This window comes from Tamandua tetradactyla, chromosome X, assembly GCF_023851605.1.
Source record: "Tamandua tetradactyla isolate mTamTet1 chromosome X, mTamTet1.pri, whole genome shotgun sequence".
NCBI classification, from domain to species: Eukaryota; Metazoa; Chordata; class Mammalia; order Pilosa; family Myrmecophagidae; genus Tamandua; species Tamandua tetradactyla.
Genome location: NC_135353.1, coordinates 47579916 through 47596191, shown reverse-complemented (window position 1 = coordinate 47596191; position 16276 = coordinate 47579916). Strand labels below are relative to the sequence as shown.

The window sequence follows — 16276 nt, the reverse complement described above, 5'->3', positions numbered from 1 at the left end:
AACACATCTGGGTATGACAATTTGGAGTTCAGAGGAGAACTCCCAACCCATGGCGCTAGTACAGGACGTTGTACACTGATGGTCCATGCACATCAATGCATTATTTATTTATTATTTATTTGTGGGTTTTTTTTTTTTTTGCATGGGCAGGCACCAGGAATCAACCCCGGGTCTCCGGGATGGCAGGCAAGAACCCTACCTGCTGAACCACCATTGCACCACCCTCGATGCATTATTTTCACTGGCACATCAATCCTTTAGTATAGGAAATATGTAAGCATATGTATAAATTTCATTAAGGCCTGTGCTTCATTTCCTTCTGTTTTGTTTTCTGTTGAACTCATCACAGGTCAGAGATTACAAATGGGATTTTAAAGTATAAAAGAGGATGCAGATAATCCCCCAACAATACAAAAACCTTTTATTCACGAGATTATGCATTGCAACATTAAAACTGTAAAATATTGGAAACAACCTAAATGTCCATACATATGAGAATGATTGAATAAACTATGGTACATCCACACAATGGAACACCGTCGGGTTGTAAAAAAGAGTGAGAAAAATCTCTATGAACTTATATGGAGTGAACTACAGGCTATACTGTACAGGGAAAAAAGCAAAGTGCCAGAAATAGATTTATGGTACGCTACCTTTTATGAAAAAAGAAAAGGGAAACTTATGTTCATACCAAACCTGTACATGAATGTTCATACCAGCCTTATTCATAATAGCCAAACACTGGAATCAGCCCAGATATTCATCAATGGGTGAACAGATAAACACATTGTTGTATATCCATACAATGGAATACTACTCAACAATAACAAGGAACAAACCATTGATGAATATAAGATGGATGAATCTCAAAGGCATTATGCTGCATGAAAGAAGCCAGTCTCAAAAAGTTGACATGCTATACGCTTACATTTATATGACTTTTTCAAAAGGCAAAACTATAGGGACAGTAAACAGTATTTGCCCCTGGCTGGGGGTGGGGGAGGGCCTGATTAAAAAGGGGCAGCACATACGTGGGAATTTGGGTGGCTGATGAAACAGTTCTGTATCCTTCTGCAGTTACACATACCTATACACGTGTTAAAATTCATAGCACTCTATATCAAATAAAGTAAATTTTTTGTAAATTACAAAATTACAAAAAATTTAGAGGTGGAGTTTGTGATGAAAATGTGATGTGTTTAGTCTTAGGCCTTTAGATAGGCATTAGAGCTGATTCATTCCATCACTTGGATCATCTATTAGAAGTGTAAAAATTTCAGCTGCAAAAAAATTAACAGTATCATGTGACTACCATGAAAAAGAGTTGAAATTTGGATTTTCATGGCCTGGTAATAAGTATAAATTTAATTCCATTATGTGACATAAGTAACCCCAACACAGTTCCTGTACCAGAATAAGAGTTTAAAAACTATTTATGTAATGAAGGAATGAATGAGTGAAAGAATAAATGAAGAGGCTCTGTTCTAGTTTACTAGCTGCCAGAATGCAATATACCAGGAACGGAATGGCTTTTAAAAGGGGAAATTAATAAGTTGCTAGTTTACAGTTCTAAGGCCGAGAAAATGTCCCAAATAAAAAACAAGCCTATAAAAATGTCCAATCAAAGGCATCCATCCAGGGAAAGATACCTTGATTCAAGAAGGCCGGTGAAGGTCAGGGTTTTCTCTGTCAAGTGAGAAGGCACATGGCGAACACAGTCACAGTTTCTCTCTCAGCTGGAAGGGCACATGGCGAACACGGCATCATCTGCTAGCTTTCTCTTCTGGCTTCCTGTTTCATGAAGCTCCCCAGGAGGCATTTTCCTTCTTCATCTCCAAAGTTTGCTGGCTGGTAGACTCTGCTTCTCGTGGCTATGTCATTCTCTGCTCTCTCTGAATCTCCCATTCTCCAAAATGTTTCCTCTTTTATAGGACTCCAGTAAACCAATCAAGACTCACCCAAATGGGTGGAGACACATCTCCCCTAATCCAGTTTAACAACCACTCTTGATTGGCTTACATCTCCAGGGAGATGATCTAATTACAGATTCAAACATACAGTATTGAATAGCGATTATTCTGCCTTTACAAAATGGGATTTTGATTAAAACATGACTTTTCTAGGGAACACAGAAAACCGGCACAGGTTCGCACATTGATATGAAGCCTTCCCACTTAAAACATTATCAAACATTTTGAAGCAAAATGGAAGGACATTCAAGCATTGCCTAAAGTTGACTACAGTGTGCCAAGGACTAAAAATGCAAAAGCTGTGGACGCCACATTTTATAGTGTTATATTAAATTGCAAAGGTTAGAGCTGCTGAAGTCATTGCTAAGATACTTGCCAAAACTGCTGCCAAAGAAATGGTGAAAATGATTGGAGACAAAGCAAGTGCCTCTGCCAAATAACACAGTTCATTTTAGAATTACAGATGTGGCTGAAAACATAAGATGGCAAATATCCAATTTCTGACAAAGTTGACATTATTCACTGCAAATTGGTGAATTTGCCAATCTTTTCAATTTAGCTAATCTTTTGTTGTTTATGATATCTGACCTAAATAAACAATTTCAAGAAGACATTGTGCATCGCGTTCTGACAATCTTTTCCAATTTGTACAATTGGGGAAGAGATTTCTTTCCTCCCTCCCTCCTTCCCTCCCTCCCACCTTCTTTCCTTCCTTTTGTCTCACTTAATGATTACTGAGCATTAACTACATTCCAGCCACTGTTTCAGGCACTGGGAACAGCTATGAACAAGAGACAAGATCCCTTCTCTCATGGATTTAAGATTCTGGTAAGGTGGGGAAAAGGCAATAAACCAACAGAAGAGAAAAATAGCAGATGGGGATAAATGCTGTGGAGAGAATTGAAATGGAGCAATGCAATGGATGGAATGGGAGCTCTGTAGATTGGGTGTTGAGGCAAGCCCTTCTCAAAGGAAATGATGTTTAAGCTGAGCTCTGAATGACACTTGGGGAAAGAACATTACAGGCAAACAGAGCAGCTACAGTAGTGGTTCTCAACAGAAGTGGTGTGGCCTCCTAGGGGGCATTTTGGAAACTGAGGTGCAGGTGGGTTGCCCGCAATGATTGGGGTACTCTCTTGGCATTTAATGGGCATGCAGAGATGCTGCATACCCTGCAATGCACAGGATAGTCCTCCATCTTTCATGGGTTTCAAAGATCCCATCAGCCGTTCATGTAGGCAGAAAACTTGTGTTTAATTATCTGAGTTGAGAACTTAACTCTGCTTTACTCATAAATGCAAAACATTTTTTGCACAGTGTTTATGTGATGGAATTTCCAGGAATGCAAGTAACATGTAAATAAAAAAAAGATTGTTTTTGTTTTGTGCAGAACTTCATCAGGAGTTGTTTACCATTTCAAAAAGAATACAGCACCAAAGGCAAGGCAATGTCATGGAAAACACTGTACCTAAAGGGAATGTTTCAGAAAAGAGAGAAAATTGGTAACGGAAGAGAGAATTTCTTAAATTGGCAATTAAAATATATATATATATATAAGGGCACACAGCAAAAAGTCAATTTCCCTTCTATCTCAGTTCCCAAGGTGTCGAATTTTGCTTCTCCAGAGATAATTATCAGTTTCTAGAGAGTCCTTACAGAGGAATGAATCCATTTTTGTTTAAAAGACAGAAAGGAAGGTAAGAAGGGAGAGAGGGAGGGAGGGAGAAGGGTAGGGAGGGAGGGCAGAGAGGAGATATAAAGAAAACCCCATACAAATGAATATATATTGGAGCATGAAAACAATATAAGTCATGGGCGGTACAACAGTGACTCAGTGGCAGAATTCTCACCTGCTATGCCAGAGACCCGGGTTCAATTCCTGGATCCTGCCCATGCCAAAATATATATATATATATATATATATATATATATATATATATATATATATATATATGTATATATAAGGCAGGATACCCACATCTACACCCACATCCATGAATTTCAAGCTTTTAGCATTGATTACCCCTGAGAATGTACTGGGGAGACTCTTATCCTTCTTCAATACACTTCTGAACTGTTCGTCTTGACACAACAAATATATACTACTTTTGTAATTTACAAAATTCCATGCAATTAAAGAATAAAAGGGAAAAATGTGAGAGCAGGAACCAACCTACACTGGTATGATCACAGCAAGATAAACTATAATCTGAGAAATATTAGCAAGTTAAACTGTAGTAATATATTGAGAGAAGATTTCAGTTAGTGATAAAAAAGAAATTGAAACATGAGAGTTGCAGAATTAAAAACTTTTAGTATGGCCTGAATCAGCCAGTTGTTTTCTCTTTATATTGCAATATTACTTCTGAAATAGTTTACTGACTGTCCCTTTCCCTTTAATTTTTATTATTGATTTGTTTTTTTAAAGGCAGGAATAAATTTGGAATTATTTTGTAACAAGAAAAGTCCTTCTTGGATTCTGGCCAAGTGACTCTGGCACTTCTTTGCCTCCATTTTCTTCTTACCTAAAAAAAATGCTGAAAAATGTCCCTATAGCAGTTACACTCTGCAGTTCTAGTGAACATGGAAAGTAGCTCTTACCAGATGTTGGTATTCAACTTATCTAGATTTGAATTCTGACTCTGCCTCTCAGTAACTGTGTGAATTTGAGCCAATTAGCCTGTGTGTGTCTTGGTTGCAGCTTCTGTAAAATAATACCTAATAATAGCTAGCACATATCATTGTTATTGTTCATTGAATCCTTACAACAACCCCTAGGAGGAAGAACTATTATCTCCATTTTATAGAGATAAAGTTTACGAAGCAAGTAAGGCACAGAGAGGTTGAGCGACTTGCTCAAGTTCACACAGCTAGTAGGCTGAAAAGCCAAGATTGGAATTCAGGTTCCAGGATCCAGGCTGCACTCGTTCTCTCCAAACAAGGACGGTAATAATGCATACCTACTAAGGGCTGCTTTGAGGATTAAATGATAATGTGTATAAAGCCCCAAGGGCTATCTGACAAGGGTCAGATAATAGCAGCTGTGGTTGGTAACAACTCTAGAGGGGTTTTTTCATTTCTGCACTGCGAAACCTGCAAGGCAGGTTTTTTTTGGGGGGGGGGCAGGAAAAAAGAGGCTGGAGAGAAGAGAACATAAGTGAGGAGAGGAGGAGGAGAGATGAAATGTGCAAAAGGAGAGAAAGGGTAAACGGAGCGCTGAATATGCAGGAAACAAGAAGTCTAGCTGGCTAGGCCATGAGACAACATGGTGACTATTTCTCAACTGAAAGTCGAAACTCGAGCCTTGACAACAGGCGTTAAATCCTCAGGGCCTCAGACACCTGATCCTGCCGGCCCCTAGCCCTGCCCCCGGTCCTGCCCGGCTCCGCCCCCAACCGCTAGGCCGGGCTCAGGCGTGGGCTGGGCTTCCCGACCCAGTTGCGGCTCCTCCCCACGCCTGGGCGGGGCCTACACTCCAGCGGCTGGTCTAGGTTAGAGGCCCGCGAGCGGCAGGTCAGAGCAGCGCTTCTCCCGGGCTCGGGCTCCGGCTCGGGCTCGGGCCGACGCGGCCGGCGGGGCGCGATGGCTACGTGGAGGCGGGACAACCGGCTGACCGGCAGCCAACGGCTGCTGTGCGCCGGGCTGGCGGGGGCTCTCAGCCTTAGCCTCACCGCGCCCCTGGAGCTCGCCAGTGTGCTGGCCCAGGTCGGCGTCGTGCGAGGCCACGCCCGGGGGCCGTGGGCCACAGGGCTCCGCGTGTGGCGGGCCGAGGGACCCAGGGCCCTGTGGAAGGGGAACGGGGTGGCTTGCCTGCGCCTCTTCCCCTGCAGCGCCGTGCAGCTCGCCGCCTACCGCAAGTAAGAGCCGGAGCCGGAGCCGGCACGGGCGGGCCGGGCCGGGCGGGCAGCCGGGAAGCCAGCGCCGGGGTTCCACCCCGGGTTCCGCGGCCGGACGCCGCCCTGCTTCCCGGGGAGGGGCCCTCTTGTGGGCCACAGCAGCCATCCGGAACCCGTGGGGGTCCTTCAGAACTGTTTGGCCAAAAGGCGGTATCCAAACGTGTTCAAGTGTTCACGTTTGGGGGGGGGGGGGGATTCCTGCCCCCTCCGGGTGCATTTTTGCAGCGCGTAACCCTGACTCAGAAGCGTACGGGGTTGGACGGGCTCGGAGGTGAAAAGGGGAACAAGGAAGTTTCATGGAAAGAGATCTGCAGAAAGAATGCTGCGAATCACTTGTTCCCACATTCCCCCAACTTCGAAAAATTTGCCTCTGCTGGCCTAGGAGATGAGAGACCCTTTTGAAGGTGTGTTTATGTGTTTGTGTGACTTAAGTCCCCAGAAAAAGTGCGGTAGGGGGAGAGGGTCCAATCCATTGCCACAAAAAGACCACAGATCTGTGACACCATCACCATCACCTAAGTGAAGTCCAACAGAAGCTGTAGCCTCCCCTCCCCTAGCTACAAACAGTGCTCTCAGCCTCGTGCGTCACACCACCCTTAGCTACCTACTGGCCTCATTCTTTGGGCTCTTTCTGCTTTCTTCCACATTAACAGATGCTCCTTAAGAAAAGATTGAAAGATGTGCAGGCCGTGTGAGTCTTAAAACATCTCTCAGAGCTCAGAGACCTTTGCGTTCTAAACTGGAAACAAAGCCTAAAAGAATGAAAGGAATGATGGATTTCGGGAAGAGATGTTTCTATATTTGGGGGCATAGTCCCCGTGTTCTTCATTCAGGGACACAGTACCAACTCTCAAGGCTAGACGTTGGCTTACAATTAGGACAACAGCCCACAGTAGGAAGAGCCAGTCCTGACCACAAGTCAAAGGATTTTGCCTTGGTGCTGTTAAGGCCAGAGCTGACAATCAGTGGAATCTGCACTCGTTTTGCCTCTGCCTGGGAGAAAAGGAAGTTAGTTACCTTTTCCTCTGGAGGTGAGGAAGGTAGTATGATCATGACATTTTTGTCAAGGCTTTCTTCCTCCTCCTCTCCCCACCAGCCATGCCTTGCCCTCAGCAACATCTGGCCTGCAGTCTGTAAACAATTCACTGGGTTTTAATGACTGAATTTCTCCCCATTTCACCCTCTTTTCCACAAAATGGTGTGGACATCTTCTTTTGGATAAGATATAATATGTACCAGGGGACAGAGCAGGGGGACAACACTTCAAAGGCAGATTTAAGTACTGTGGCTTTTCCACTAACCACCTAGAATACACGTCACTAGATTCTTAGAACCTCTGCCTCCTTCCCTGCGAGGTCCATAGAGCAGAAAGTTTTATTATGCCCACTTTCTAGATGCAGACTTGGGCTCACACTAGACACATCCCTTGCCAGTAACAGAGCTGAGTTCCACTGTCTGGCCTTCTGACTCCAAGCCCTATACTTTCTGTTACAGCCTGCTGCCTTTTTCTCTGTACTCATTTAACTTTAATTTAGCAAGCCTTCATTAAGTACGCACTGGGTGTATGACACTGGAGACAATGCAAAGATGAAAGAGGTCATGGCCCCACTGCCCCAGGAAGTTACAGGGTAATAGAAGATTAAGGCTGGTGTGTCTATAATCTTAATGCACATGGTGGCATGTGATTGCCAGGGACAAGACTCTGGAAATGTACACTAATGAGGAAGGAGAAGGGTGCATGAAGACTTTACAGAGTTTACCCTTGGAAGAATATGTAGGAGTTTGCTGGGCAAAGATGGAGTGAAAGATATTGCAGTTAATTTCATGCATGAACAAAGGTTCAGAGGTGGGAAGGCATGCAGCATGACTGGACCTTAAAGTATGTTTGTGACAGAAGTGGGAAATATAGCTGGAAAAGCAGGTTGCGATAAGACCTTGGAGGCCTGGATTAAGGAATTTGGACTTTACTTGCTATGAAGGGGAGCTTTAGGAGATTTTTGAGCCAGGAGAGGGCTGTGTTCAAAGCAATTCCACAGAAATTATTGTCACCCACTGGCAGGGTAGGATGACTAGAGAGGTAGACAGTAGGGTGGCAGGACCAGTTAGGAACCTGTTGCACTTGTCCATATGGCAGTGGAACGTGCCTGAGATAGGCTGGTGACAGTGGGAGGGGGAAAGAAATGGGTGAAAGAGAAAGACAGATGGTTCCCCAGGCTAGGTTTGCTAATATTTTTTCCCCTGCTGGATTTTTTTTTCCTGGAAACTAAAATTAAGTTGTTCAGTAGAAGGCAAGGCATAGTTAGAAAGCAAAGTGGTTGATTAACCGCAGTGCCATCCTTCCTACATAAAGATGACATCTTTGGTCCATCATTATATTGATTCATCTCTACTCTTTCCTGACCGTGTTGCCAACAGTTGCCTGGGGTTAATGGTATAGCTTATAATCATGGGTTTGAATAAAGCATGAACATCCAGAATGTTCAGGGAATGGAACAGTTAAATGACTTGTCCACCAACACTAGTGGAAGAGCTGGGGCTTGAAACCAGGCCTTCTGATTCCTTAGTCCAGGGCTCAGTCCACCATTCCTCAGCTGAAATTGCTGCCTACCTGGATTTAAGATCCAAAGACTCTACTCAATAGAGCCTAATAGGGACTAGATTCTTGCAATGAATAAATAATATCACACTGCAATGGACAGTTTTCTAATGCATCAAATAGTAGAACCCCTCCCTAACTCTACTCTACCAGTGATTGCTTATGTGTATAATCAACGGTCTGGATCCTTGTAGCGGTGAAAGTTTTCATGACCAACACCATTTCCTGTATGTGTGACCACTTCATAAGTTTGGGATTGGTGGCATTGGCTGTTAACCTGTGTTAGGTTGAAGTGTTGGCAGCTTTAACTACATATGTCTAGGGCATTTGGTCCTGTGTGTAATATCTGTGCTGGCTGAAAGAAAGGGTTACTGTAGTTCAGCAGCTTATCCAGTCTCACTGGAAAAAGCTGCTTGTGTCGGGGAGTAGGAGGAAGAAAGGAATACTGCTACTGTGGCCAGTCCAATGAACTGAAGATGTGGGAACCAGAATGACCTTAAATGATAACCTATTAGGGTTGTCTATTACCCTGACTCTTCATGATTCTGAGTGGCCCTTGTCTCTGTATCAGATGGTAGGAGTCTAAGAAGAAAGGACTTCCTTCGCTTCTTTTGAAAAAAAATTTGTGGATATTTGATAGTAAGACCCTACTTTATAAAACAAACTGATATAAGGCGGGATTCTGCTTCCAAGTTCATGAAGTCCATCTGTGACCCAATGGCCAATTTCCTTTCCAGTTGCCCCTATCGGTCCTTTTCTTCGTCAAGACTGTTGAACTCTCTTATGATTTGTGCTGAGTGCTAACGCTGTGTCCGGCACGTTGTAGATGTTCAGTGAATGGGTAATAAATTAATTACTGCCCCTAGAAGTGGCCCAGTGGGTTGGGGAGTAAGGGTGAAACAATGATGAGTGTTTTTGTTGGCATTTCAGACTCCCACCTTCACCTGGCTACTACAGTTTGCTGCAGACCACCCCTCCTGATAAGCATTTCCATATTCTCTGTAGCCCCTGCTTCTCCTAAGGTTCCCCTCCACCCTAACTGGCTAGGGGAGAGAAGAGGGAGAAACACAGAAGTTTGTAGGCAGTGAAAGCACCAGGCTGCACCTAGAGGTAAATGGCCCAGTGGTGGAGGCCAGGGTTAGTTATCTGCATCTTTAAAGGGTAGCTGGTTAACTCAAATAACTGTTCAGTTGATGCAGTTAAGGTAGGCTGAAAAATAAAGTCAAGAGCTTTCTACAGCTTGAAGGAGATGCTTTTTGTTTGTTTAACAACAACTGGTACCATGGGATCAATAATGCCATCCTGACTAAAAGGGGAAAAATAATTGTAACAAATAAGGTATCAGTGACAGAGAGTTCAAATAGAGTGGAGAGGCTATTCCAGAAGATACTCTTATGCAAACTTCAGCTAGATACTGCTATTTACCATAGTTTATCAAACCTCAACCAAAACCATTCCTGCCAATCCTAAAGAACACCTAGGGCCTCTATCTGAGATTCTGCAAAGGTTCTAAACACTATGATTGCTTTCCAGAAACCTACAACTTCCAGATGCTTCTTAGTCTAGATAAGCCCTGAAACCCAGAGGGGCCAGCCTCTCTAGAACATGGACTAGTTCCATCCCCCTATCCCATATTATCAACTGCCCCTTACAACATGAAAAAGTTAGCATGGGCATAGCCCAAATACCCCTAAATATTGGAAGGAAGATCAAAGGAGAAGGTGGAGTTATAACAGAGAAGACAGGATTTAACAAATGAGTATGATTGCTGAATCATCTTCTAGTCTCTAGTGTCTTGGAGCAGCTAGAAGGAAAAACCTAAAATTGTGGAACTGTATCCCATACCAAACTCCAAAATCTGTTCTATAACTAATTGTTGCGGTATGCTTTGAAATTTATTGCTTTTTTTGTACATGTGTTATTTTTCACAATAAAAGTTAAATAACAAGGAAAAAAGAAATATATACCAAAAAAGCAATGAACTTCAAAGGACATTGTAACAGATAGTTATAGAACAGATTTTGGAGTTTGGTATGGGTTACAGTTCCACAATTTTAGGTTTTTGAAGTAAATGGATACTATTGATAAAGTTCCTTAATCAATAAGTGTTTAACTGGGGGCAAAGGAGCCTTCCTAGGACCGCTGAAATGGTTTTACCTGGACCAACACTATCTGAATTATCATGCAGCAGCCCCTGGCCTACTGATAAACTGAAGGAGCAAGAACCTCACCTCTTTGGAGATTTTTTTTTATTATTAATTAAAGAAAAAAAAGAAATTAACACAGCATTTAGAAATCATTCCATTCTACATATGCAATCAGTAATTCTTAACATCATCACATAGATGTATGATCACATTTCTTAGTACATTTGCATCGATTTAGGAAAAGAACTAGCAAAACAACAGAAAAAGATATAGAATGTTAATATAGAGAAAAAAATAAAAATAATAATAATAAAAAAAGAAAAGAAAAAACAAACATAAGACACAAACAAACAAACAAACAAACAAAAAACTATAGCTCAGATGCAGCTTCATTCAGTGTTTTAATATAATTACATTACAATTAGGTATTATTGTGCTGTCCATTTTTGAGTTTTTGTATCTAGTCCTGTTGCACAGTCTGTATCCCTTCAGCTCCAATTACCCATTATCTTACCCTGTTTCTAACTCCTGCTGGTCTCTGTTACCAATGACACATTCCAAGTTTATTCTCAAATGTCGGTTCACATCAGTGGGACCATACAGTATTTGTCCTTTAGTTTTTGGCTAGACTCACTCAGCATAATGTTCTCTACGTCCATCCATGTTATTACATGCTTCATAAGTTTATTCTGTCTTAAAGCTGCATAATATTCCATCGTATGTATATACCACAGTTTGTTTAGCCACTCGTCTGTAGATGGACATTTTGGCTGTTTCCATCTCTTTGCAATTGTAAATAATGCTGCTATAAACATTGGTATGCAAATGTCCGTTTGTGTCTTTGCCCTTAAGTCCTTTGAGTAGATACCTAGCAATGGTATTGCTGGGTCGTATGGCAATTCTATATTCATCTTTTTGAGGAATCGCCAAACTGCCTTCCACAGTGGTTGCACCATTTGACATTCCCACCAACAGTGGATAAGTGTGCCTCTTTCTCTGCATCCTCTCCAGCACTTGTCATTTTTTGTTTTGTTGATAATGGCCATTCTGGTGGGTGTGAGATGATATCTCATTGTGGTTTTGATTTGCATTTCTCTAATGGCCTGGGACATTGAGCATCTCTTCATGTGCCCTTTGGCCATTTGTATTTCCTCTTCTGAGAGGTGTCTGTTCAAGTCTTTTTCCCATTTTGTAATTGGGTTGGCTGTCTTTTTGTTGTTGAGTTGAACAATCTCTTTATAAATTCTGGATACTAGACCTTTATCTGATATGTCGTTTCCAAATATTGTCTCCCATTGTGTAGGCTGTCTTTCTACTTTCTTGATGAAGTTCTTTGATGCACAAAAGTGTTTAATTTTGAGGAGTTCCCATTTCTTTCTTTCTTTCTTCAGTGCTCTTGCTTTAGGTTTAAGGTCCATAAAACCGCCTCCAATTGTAAGTTTCATAAGATATCTCCCAACATTTTCCTCTAACTGTTTTATGGTCTTAGACCTAATGTTTAGATCTTTGATCCATTTTGAGTTAACTTTTGTATAGGGTGTGAGATATGGGTCCTCTTTCATTCTTTTGCATATGGATATCCAGTTCTCTGGGCACCATTGATTGAAGAGACTGTTCTGTCCCAGGTGAGTTGGCTTGACTGCCTTATCAAAGATCAAATGTCCGTAGATGAGAGGGTCTATATCTGAGCACTCTATTCGCTTCCATTGGTCGATGTATCTATCTTTATGCCAATACCATGCTGTTTTGACCACTGTGGCTTCATAATATGCCTTAAAGTCAGGCAGCGTGAGACCTCCAGCTTCGTTTTTTTTCCTCAAGATACTTTTAGCAATTTGGGGCACCCTGCCCTTCCAGATAAATTTGCTTATTGGTTTTTCTATTTCTGAAAAATAAGTTGTTGGGATTTTGATTGGTATTGCATTGAATCTGTAAATCAATTTAGGTAGGATTGACATCTTAACTATATTTAGTCTTCCAATCCATGAACACGGTATGCCCTTCCATCTATTTAGGTCTTCTGTGATTTCTTTTAACAGTTTTTTGTGGTTTTCTTTGTATAGGTTTTTTGTCTCTTTAGTTAAATTTATTCCTAGGTATTTTATTCTTTTAGTTGCAATTGTAAATGGAATTCGTTTCTTGATTTCCCCCTCCGCTTGTTCATTGCTGGTGTATAGAAATGCTACAGATTTTTGAATGTTGATCTTGTAACCTGCTACTTTGCTGTACTCATTTATTAGCTCTAGTAGTTTTGCTGTGGATTTTTCAGGATTTTCAGCATATAGTATCATATCATCTGCAAACAGTGAGAGTTTTACTTCTTCCTTTCCAATTTTGATGCCTTGTATTTCTTTTTCTTGTCTAATTGCTCTGGCTAGAACCTCCAACACGATGTTGAATAATAGTGGTGATAATGGACATCCTTGTCTTGTTCCTGATCTTAGGGGGAAAGTTTTCAATTTTTCCCCATTGAGGATGATATTAGCTGTGGGTTTTTCATATATTCCCTCTATCATTTTAAGGAAGTTCCCTTGTATTCCTATCTTTTGAAGTGTTTTCAACAGGAAAGGATGTTGAATCTTGTCAAATGCCTTCTCTGCATCAATTGAGATGGTCATGTGATTTTTCTGCTTTGATTTGTTGATATGGTGTATTACATTAATTGATTTTCTTATGTTGAACCATCCTTGCATACCTGGGATGAATCCTCCTTGGTCATGATGTATAATTCTTTTTATGTGTTGTTGGATTCAGTTTGTTAGAAATTTATTGAGGATTTTTGCATCTATATTCATTAGAGAGATTGGTCTGTAGTTTTCTTTTTTTGTAATATCTTTGCCTGGTTTTGGTATGAGGGTGATGTTGGCTTCATAGAATGAATTAGGTAGCTTTCCCTCCACTTCAATTTTTTTGAAGAGTTTGAGGAGAGTTGGTACTAATTCTTTCTGGAATGTTTGGTAGAATTCACATGTGAAGCCGTCTGGTCCTGGACTTTTCTTTTTAGGAAGCTTTTGAATGACTGATTCAACTTCTTTACTTGTGACTGGTTTGTTGAGGTCATCTATTTCTTCTTGAGTCAAAGTTTGTTGTTCATGTCTTTCCAGGAACCCGTCCATTTCCTCTAAATTGTTGTATTTATTAGCGTAAAGTTGTTCATAGTATCCTGTTATTACCTCCTTTATTTCTGTGAGGTCAGTGGTTATGTCTCCTCTTCCATTTCTGATCTTATTTATTTGCGTCCTCTCCCTTCTTCTTTTTGTCAATCTTGATATGGGTCCATCAATCTTATTGATTTTCTCATAGAACCAACTTCTGGTCTTATTGATTTTCTCTATTGTTTTCATGTTTTCAATTTCATTTATTACTGCTCTGATCTTTGTTATTTCTTTCCTTTTGCTTGCTCTGGGATTCGTTTGCTGTTCTTTCTCCAGTTCTTCCAAGTGGACAGTTAATTCCTGAATTTTTGCCTTTTCTTCTTTTCTGATATAGGCATTTAGGGTGATAAATTTCCCTCTTAGCACTGCCTTTGCTGCGTTCCATAGGTTTTGATATGTTGTGTTTTCATTTTCATTCGCCTCGAGATATTTACTAATTTCTCTTGCAATTTCTTCCTTGACCCACTCGTTGTTTAAGAGTGTGTTGTTGAGCCTCCACGTATTTGTGAATTTTCTGGCACTCCGCCTATTATTATTTCCAACTTCATTCCTTTATGATCCGAGAAAGTGTTGTGTATGATTTCAATCTTTTTAAATTTGTTAAGACTTGCTTTGTGACCCAGCATATGGTCTATCTTTGAGAATGATCCATGAGCACTTGAGAAAAAGGTATATCCTGCTGTTGTGGGATGTAATGTCCTATAAATGTCTGTTAAGTCTACCTCATTTATAGTAATATTCAAATTCTCTATTTCTTTATTGATCCTCTGTCTAGATGTTCTATCCATTGATGGGAGTGGTGAATTGAAATCTCCAACTATTATGGTATATGTGTCTATTTCCCTTTTCAGTGTTTGCAGTGTATTCCTCACGTATTTTGGGGCATTCTGGTTCGGTGCATAAATGTTTATGATTGTTATGTCTTCTTGTTTAATTGTTCCTTTTATTAGTATATAGTGTCCTTCTTTGTCTCTTTTAACTGTTTTACATTTGAAGTCCAATTTGTTGGATATTAGTATAGCCACTCCTGCTCTTTTCTGGTTGTTATTTGCATGAAATATCTTTTCCCAACCTTTCACTTTCAACCTATGTTTATCTTTGGGTCTAAGATGTGTTTCCTGTAGACAGCATATAGAAGGATCCTGTTTTTTAATCCATTCTGCCAGTCTATGCCTTTTGATTGGGGAATTTAGTCCATTAACATTTAGTGTTATTACTGTTTGGATAATATTTTCCTCTACGATTTTGCCTTTTGTATTATATATATCATATCTGATTTTCCTTCTTTCTACACTCTTCTCAATACCTCTCTCTTCTGTCTTTTCGTATCTGACTCTAGTGCTCCCTTTAGTATTTCTTGCAGAGCTGGTCTCTTGGTCACAAATTCTCTCAGTGACTTTTTGTCTGAAAATGTTTTAATTTCTCCCTCATTTTTGAAGGACAATTTTGCTGGATATAGAAGTCTTGGTTGGCAGTTTTTCTCTTTTAGTAATTTAAATATATCATCCCACTATCTTCTAGCTTCCATGGTTTCTGCTGAGAAATCTACACATAGTCTTATTGGGTTTTCCTTGTATGTGATGGATTGTTTTTCTCTTGCTGCTTTCAAGATCCTCTCTTTCTCTTTGACCTCTGACATTCTGACTAGTAAGTGTCTTGGAGAACGCCTATTTGGGTCTAATCTCTTTGGGGTACGCTGCACTTCTTGGATCTGTAATTTTACGTCTTTCATAAGAGTTGAGAAATTTTCCGTGATAATTTCTTCCATTAGTTTTTCTCCTCCTTTTCCCTTCTCTTCTCCTTCTGGGACACCCACAACACGTATATTTGTGCGCTTCATATTGTCCTTGAGTTCCCTGATCCCCTGCTCAAATTTTTCCATTCTTTTCCCTATAGTTTCTGTTTCTTTTTCGAATTCAGATGTTCCATCCTCCAATTCACTAATTCTAGCTTCTGTCTCTTTAAATCTACCATTGTAGGTATCCATTGTTTTTTCTATCTTTTCTACTTTGTCCATCACTCCCATAAGTTCTGTGATTTGTTTTTTTAGTTTTTCTATTTCTTCTTTTTGTTCAGCCCATGTCTTCTTCATGTCCTCCCTCAATTTATTGATTTGGTTTTTGAAGAGGTTTTCCATTTCTGTTCGTATATTCAGCATTAGTTGTCTCAGCTCCTGTATCTCATTTGAACTATTGGTTTGTTCCTTTGACTGGGCCATATCTTCAATTTTCCGAGCATGATCCGTTATTTTCTGTTGGCATCTGGACATTTAATCAGATTTCCCTGGGTTTGGGACCCAGCAGGTTGAAAGATTTTTCTGTGAAATCTCTGGGCTCTGTTTTTCTTATCCTGCCCAGTAGGTGGCGCTCGTGGCACTCGTCTGTCTGCGGGTCCCACCAGTAAAAGATGCTGAGGCTCCTTTAACTTTGGAAAACTCTCGCTGTGGGGGAGGGTCGTCAGCCGAAGCGGCTTGGGGGAGTGCCAATCCGAATCTCCCAGCCGGCCCAGGAAT

General features: G+C 40.9%; 1 protein-coding gene across 1 annotated transcript in view; it reads left to right on the top strand.

Annotated features, from left to right (window-relative positions):
* The first annotated feature begins 5500 nt into the window (after nucleotides 1-5500).
* SLC25A43 (solute carrier family 25 member 43) overlaps nucleotides 5501-16276 on the top strand; it is a 60758-nt gene continuing 49982 nt past the window's right edge. The window contains exon 1 of the mRNA XM_077146492.1: nucleotides 5501-5827. Within this exon, the coding sequence (XP_077002607.1) occupies nucleotides 5553-5827 (275 nt within the window). The 5' untranslated portion in view covers nucleotides 5501-5552. The remainder of the gene's footprint in view (nucleotides 5828-16276) is intronic.